Here is a 7163-nt window from a genome sequence, read left to right on the forward strand (position 1 = left end):
AACTGCCATGTCAGCACTATCTTAACATTATTAGTAGTCAATGCATGGATTTATTCATAAGGACTCAATTGTATATAATGTCAAAATATAATAATTAAATTAACTAAATTTTAAGTAAAGAAACTAAATTAAACAAGAACTTATAATGGAAGGACTTGCGGATACTTTGAACTTAATCAAATGTTTAAATCGGATGGAAATAAATAATCCAAAAACAACGTCCGTTAAACCCGAACCGCGGCCGGGATCCATATTTTATTTTTGAGCGTTGGTTGGCAAAATCAAAAACCCTATCCTTCCCTAAACTATGGCCAGAAGCAGTCGAAGCAAAAGAAGATCCGACGACGATTCCGCTTCGGAGTCCGAATCAGACGAGACCGACAGACCAGAATCTTCCCCTGACAAACGCTCCAGCAAACGTAGCAGGGATCGAAGTCGTCGCAGTAAAAGCAAAAGCAGCCGTCATAGCCATAGCCGAAGCCGTCGCGACCATGACCCCGACGATGATTTTTCCGGTGACGACAGCGAAGGAAGCGATCGAGGCCATAGTAAGAAGAAGAGGTCTTCCAGAAACATCACGGAGGAGGAAATCGCTGAATATATGGCCAAGAAAGCTCAAAAGAAGGTTTTTTTTTTCTTTCATTTAATTTTTTGGTCGGAAATTTTGAATTTTTCGGTGATTTAATAATTGATCAATTTAATTAGGCAATGCGAGCTGCGAAGAAATTGAAAGCGCAAACAGTGTCGGGTTATTCAAATGATTCAAATCCTTTTGGTGATTCAAATCTCAACGAAAAGTAAGGCTTCCCTCCCCCCCCCCCCCCCCCCCCCCCCCCCCCTGCCCCCCAAATTTTATTATATTTATGAATGACTTATTATTGTTAGTAGTGAAAATTTATAGTGTTAGAACCCAGGCAAGCAATAAATTTTCAAAATTTGCGGATTATAAAGATTTGCTAATTGGCACAAGTGAAGTACCTCTTACTTTACCACTGATCAGGCAATTGTGTGTATTAAATTTAAAGTCTTTGAAACTGCAAGCTTCACTAAACTAGTAAGAGAATTGTAGGTATGATTTTTTTATTGGGTTGCTTATATTGAATATAAATGGGATTTCATGTGGTTTATAGATTTGTGTGGCGGAAGAAAATTGAGCGTGATGTTGCCCAAGGAGTACCGTTGGACACTTTTTCAGTGAAAGCTGAGAAGAAGAGACAGAAAGAAAGAATGGTAAGATGGAATAGGTTAAGATTATTTTTGTGCAATATTAAACATATTGACATATGATTGTGACATCAGATTTATTTTTTCATCAATTCTTATTAAAATTCATGTTTTAGGCTGAGATTGAAAAGGTTAAAAAGAGAAGAGAGGAAAGGGCAGTTGAGAAAGCACAACATGAGGAAGAAATGGTAAAGTTTGGTTCCTTGGAAAGTACGGAAGTAGTTGCTACCTATTGAAGCATTAAACTCTTGCTTTTTTTTCTTTGTTGATATTAAATGTCTTTTGGTGTGCTACCTGTGTGTCTTCCTATAGGCTTTGTTAGCTAGAGAACGTGCTCGAGCTGAGTTCCAAGATTGGGAGAAGAAAGAGGAGGAGGTATGGTTCTGAGTTGTTGTTGATACTATTTTTTCTCTTCCATCTAAAGTTTGTTGGTTAGTAACATGTGCTATCTACAGTTTCATTTTGATCAAAGCAAAGTCAGATCAGAGATTAGATTGCGTGAAGGCCGTATGAAGTCTATTGATGTTTTGTCCAAGCACCTTAATGGCTCAGATGATATGGATATAGAGCTAAATGAACCATACATGGTTTTTAAGGTAAATATATCTCCCTCCAATGTTGTTTTTCTTTGAGTTGACAATTTGTCATACCTTTGACTTTTAAGTTAGCAATTTAAAGATTCTTTTACCGAAGACCAGTTTGCTCAATATAGTTAGACTATGGGAGTTCTCTTTAATTGGCTTGTATTTACTAGAGTATAGTTATGTGTTGTTTCTAGTTCCTCACTTCAATGGAACCATAATTGGTTAGTGACCCTTAGTATTTATGCAGCTATATATATATATTTTTTGAAGGGCAGAAAATTATCATTTCACTATAACTTTACAAAAGTCTACCACTTAGGTAGTGAAACAGCTCTTTACAGCTTACAAAAATCCAAAAAGACTGCAAAAACAGACACAAAGCAAGCTACTGGTTACCTATAGAATCAAACCCACTGCCCATTGAAACAAGAAATTCCTTCTCAAGAAGATCCCATAGCAACGAATAAACACATCAAGTAACAAAACCCCACAGTTATATACATTCAAAAATAAAAAATCTTTTGGATCCACACAGCAGACAGCAGTTCAGATAAATCTAAATCAGAAGTACTGCAACAGATAAGGCCAAAACAGAGATTGCAACATAAGAAGGAAGGCCAGGGGAACTTACTCAATATCAATTGGCAGCCCATGTTCTAAGTCATCACTGGTTTCCATCAGGTCAGGGACCCTTTGAATTGCTCCCTTAGCCAATTTATCAGCTGCTTTATTTCCTTCCCTTAAAACATGACAAATTTCCCAATCCCCAACCATCTTCTTTGAACTCTCAATATGTAAAATCCATTTTCTAAGTCTCCATGGGGCATCATTTGGACTTTTAACCCACTTCACGGCATTAAGAGAATCACTTTCAATGACAAGTGAAAATTTTCCAACTTAGACCGATGTGGCAAATATGATTAAAGCTTCATGTATTGCAAGTATTTCAGCAAGGGTAGAGTCCCCAATACCTATATTTTTTGAAAATCTAGCCAGCACCACACCGTTCTCACTCCTTAGCATCCCACCAATACCTGCTTCCCCTTGGCTGCCGTTGGCCGGCCCGGCAACATTGTATTTAAGTTTCTGCCCTATTGGTCTATTCCACTTCGTAGCAGCACTCCTCCTGGTATCTGTGTTTTGAATAGCATGGCTGTTTGGATGTCTGTACACATCCAACAGTGATCCATGTTGATTGGGCCAGTTGGCATTTGCCCATGTTGCAATTCTCAGGTGAATGAGGTCCCATACCTGTTTGCTATTCCAGCATGAGTTCTGAAAAACAACATCATTTTGATACAGCCATATGGTCCAGGAAATAGCAAAAGGGGTCAGCACCCATATTCTTTTATCTCCGTTGTTGAGACATGTTGCATTCCATATCACAACCAACTCTTTTATACCTCTTGGCATAACCCATGTAACACCCCGTTGCCTACAGCATGAGTACCAAATGATCCAGAGTTTGTCACAATTGACAAACAGGTGATCAACTGTTTTGATGTTGTTTTTGCAAAGGCTGCATAAGGCATTATTTTCACTCAAAAGACCCCTTTGCAGAAGCTCAGCCTTTACAGCAGTCCTTCCATGCATGAGTTGCCACATGAATGCCTCCACTTTGTGAGGAGCTGTCCCCCACACCCATTTCCACAGTGTGGTCTTATTTCTTGATCCAACACTGCTTAACACCTTTCTACAGTAAGCTATGGGAGTGTAAACCCACTAGGTTGATCTTTCCATACCAACTCATCTTTCAAGTCTCTGTGAAGATGGTACTCTTCAATGGTTCTTAAGAAGTCACTATGTTGACCCCTCTACCATCTGAAAGGATGTCTCCTAAGCACCACCCTCCGCATCCATTTCTCTCCTTCCTAGAGTCCATAGTCTTTTACTTTCCCATCTTTATTAGAGGCAAGAGCAAAGATACGGAGAAAAGCGTCTTTGAGTTTAAGTCCTTTGATCCATTCATCCTCCCAAAATTTTAATTTTTCCTCATTACCAACAATAAAGCCAAAGCTAGGAACCACGTGCATAAAATGAGAGCTGGAGGGGAAAAGCGGGGAAATAATGTTTTCACATAATGGCGATAACCTCCTGCTATTGATGTCCGGTAAGAAACAGTTCGGATCCATGGCATTCTTGTCGACCAACACATTTATGCAACTATAGTTGACTGCTGTATTCTGATTATAAACTGTTTTTGTACATTTAGTAGTTTTATTTGTGACTGTTATTGACCTTGGTATTGATGTGTCTGATTCAGGGCTTGACAGTCAAAGAGATGGAAGAGCTTCGTGATGACATCAAAATGCATCTTGATTTGGACAGGGCAACTCCAACACACATAGAGTACTGGGAGGTATTGTCCCTTTCCTCTTTATTCACGCTTTGTACAGAGCCAACTGTTTTTGGATATCATTCCCCTTATGTGTGTCTATTGTGAAGATTTTTATCAGGCAATTTATTATTTTAATTTTACTTTTGAAATTTTCATCCTCCATGCTCCCTCGAACTTGTAAAACATAACAGCCCTGGATAGAAGAAAATTGCAGGTTTGATGAACCGAGAGTAGTAAAGCACGTCCCTTAGAATATTTTTTCTTTGTCCCTATTGCTCTCATGTATGCTCCCTTGTCTGTCTTATTTATAATGCATTTTATTTATAGAAGTGATTTGACAAAATCTTGGTATGCTTAATTCCATAGGCGCTTATGGTGGTATGTGATTGGGAGTTAGCTGAAGCCCAGAAGAAGGATGCACTTGATCGAGCTAGGGTGCGTGGGGAGGAACCTCCAGCAGAGTTGCTGGTAGAAGAAAGAGGTCTGCATTCTAGTATTGAAGCAGATGTCAAGAATCTCTTGGAAGGGAAGACCCATCATGAGCTGGAGGCATTACAATCCCAGATTGAGTCACAGATGCGTACTGGCACGGCAAAGGTTGTTGAGTATTGGGAGGCTGTTCTTAAACGTCTTCATATTTTCAAAGCAAAGGTACTTCTGTTTGGTTCTTCTTCATGGTGTTCTTATTATGTTCATGATGTTTGTCTGGGACTTACGTGCAAGTTTATGTCTTAACAGGCCTGTTTGAAGGAAATACATGCTAAAATGCTGCGTAAACATTTACAACGCCTTGAGCAACCTTCAGAAGGTGAAGATAGACCGGAATCTCATCATGGTTTAAGATCTGGAGAGGAGGATAGTGATCATGATGTGAAAGGTATGTGCTTAGTCAAGGCCTCAATGGCATATAATGGTTTCATCTTTAGATTTTCTGAACCTAGGACAGTTGGTTAATTTTTCTTTCCTCTGTAGATGTTGAAACATATTCTCCAGAACCCATACTACAAGAAGAGACATATGAGGTGGAAGAGGAGGCTGGATCATTTTCACCAGAACTGTTGCATGGTGATGAAAATGAAGAAGCTATTGACCCTGAAGAGGACAGGGCTATGCTGGTAACTCAATATCTTTATTGCCTCTTAATGAGCATGCAAGCAGTAGTTTTTATGGTTAACCATATTTTATGTTAACAGGAAAGGAAACGTATGGCTGTGTTAGAGGAGCAGCAAAGACGGATGCAAGAAGCTATGGCGGCAAAACCTACCCCTTCAGAAGATAACTTTGAGCTAAAAGCCATGAAAGCTATGGGAGCAATGGAGGAGGGAGATGCAGTATTTGGCTCTGGTGCTGAAGTAAACTTGGACTCGCAGGTGCTTTAACCGCTCATCCCTTTCTCATTGAAATAAAATTGGGAATTGGCAGTTGGCCACTCTCTATTTTAGTCTTTTGAAGTCAACTAATATGTATTGGTACAGGTGTATTGGTGGCACGACAAATACCGACCTAGAAAACCAAAATATTTCAACCGTGTTCACACTGGATATGAGTGGAACAAGTACAACCAGACCCATTATGATCATGACAATCCACCTCCTAAAATCGTGCAAGGATATAAGTTTAATATCTTCTACCCAGACCTTGTCGACAAGACAAAGGCTCCTGCATTTACTATTGAGAAGGATGGAAATAGTACAGAGACATGCATCATAAGGTTCCATGCTGGGCCACCCTACGAGGACATTGTAAGTTCACTTCGATTAGCCTAATCATGACCAAACCACTAAGCCATCTGTAAATGTTATTCAAGATGTTTATTCACAAGTAAATTACTAACTCATTTGCAATTGTTCCACAGGCTTTCCGGATTGTAAACAAAGAGTGGGAGTATTCTCATAAGAAGGGATTTAAATGCACATTCGAACGCGGAATTTTGCATGTATATTTTAACTTCAAGCGCTATCGCTACCGTAGGTGATATGTTGCTTTTTTTGCAACTTCGGCATTTGAAACTGTTCAACTGCCTAACCCAAGATAACCATTATAGTAGTTCATGTAACAGATTTTGTTCTATTACTAAAAAAAAAACTATGTGAATAGTAACTATACTCATTTTTCCCCCATAGTGGGCTGGATTTTTCCTCTTCTCATCACTTTCAGTTTGAGTAATATATTTCCATTGGCCTCTGCCCTCAGATACCACTTTCAGTCTGAAACATTGAAGTGATAACTCATGTCCTTGTTGGTATCGGACGTTGAATTAGGACTCTTATATTGTAGTTGCTTGTCTTTCGACATGTTTGAATAAGTAACTTAACAATACCACAGTCCTTGGAAGATGTGTTCCCAGTCTGTCAAACAATCATATCTTCCCCCCTTGTTTTGATCAGGTTATTTTCCTTGTATTTTTGCAGGATAATTAGGCTATTGATACATATAAATGTTCATATTGGCAGATGTCGGCAGTTACATTACATGGTAGTATTTATTTACGAGTCATTCCTTTTTATTCATTAGAAAATGGGGGGACATGAATGGGCATCGCCACATCATTGGTATTGGGCCCATGTATGTGGGAATTGAATGGAAGACAAATCCCATTACAACTCCAAAGAAGGAGAATTTTTGAGTACTTTTGTTGGGGGCCTTCCTTATTAAGGAAAGGTCCCCCAGTTCTCCTCCCAGTAAACTACTCAATACTTTAAGAAAGAAAATCTCCCAAGAGATTCCAATATTAAAAGCAATTGGTGGCTATTAGTTTCACTCAATGGACAAGGATGTCATGCTTATGTCTTGCCTTTGTCTCATCAACTTTGATAATTACATGTAATACTTTGCTTCTTGGTAATAATTAAAGGGTAAATCAAACAGATTGTTGCTAAAAAGCATAGTGCATTTTCAACAAATTTCAAAGTGTTTTGGCCATTTAGTAAAGGGCTTTGGTTGACTTGGCTTTGCTAGTAATCAATAATAGTTGTGAAAGACACTTTGCTAAACAATTGTAGCTATTATAATGAGTT

The 7163-nt window shown here is 38.9% G+C and overlaps 1 protein-coding gene across 1 annotated transcript; it reads left to right on the forward strand.

Annotated features, from left to right (window-relative positions):
* Positions 1–202: 202 nt before the first annotated feature.
* LOC18598108 (cactus-binding carboxy-terminal, cactin) lies at positions 203–6345 on the forward strand. Its single transcript, XM_088806846.1, has 13 exons — positions 203–625; positions 706–797; positions 1131–1230; positions 1341–1412; positions 1537–1599; positions 1680–1820; positions 4072–4167; positions 4513–4797; positions 4885–5023; positions 5119–5261; positions 5340–5516; positions 5622–5888; positions 6002–6345. Exons 1-13 carry the CDS (start codon positions 308–310, stop codon positions 6119–6121), a joined length of 2013 nt encoding a protein of 670 aa, XP_088662972.1. The 5' UTR covers positions 203–307; the 3' UTR covers positions 6122–6345.
* The last annotated feature ends 818 nt before the right edge of the window (positions 6346–7163 follow it).

This window comes from Theobroma cacao, chromosome 5 (assembly GCF_053813885.1).
Source record: "Theobroma cacao isolate CCN51 chromosome 5, ASM5381388v1, whole genome shotgun sequence".
Lineage (NCBI taxonomy): Eukaryota > Viridiplantae > Streptophyta > Magnoliopsida > Malvales > Malvaceae > Theobroma > Theobroma cacao.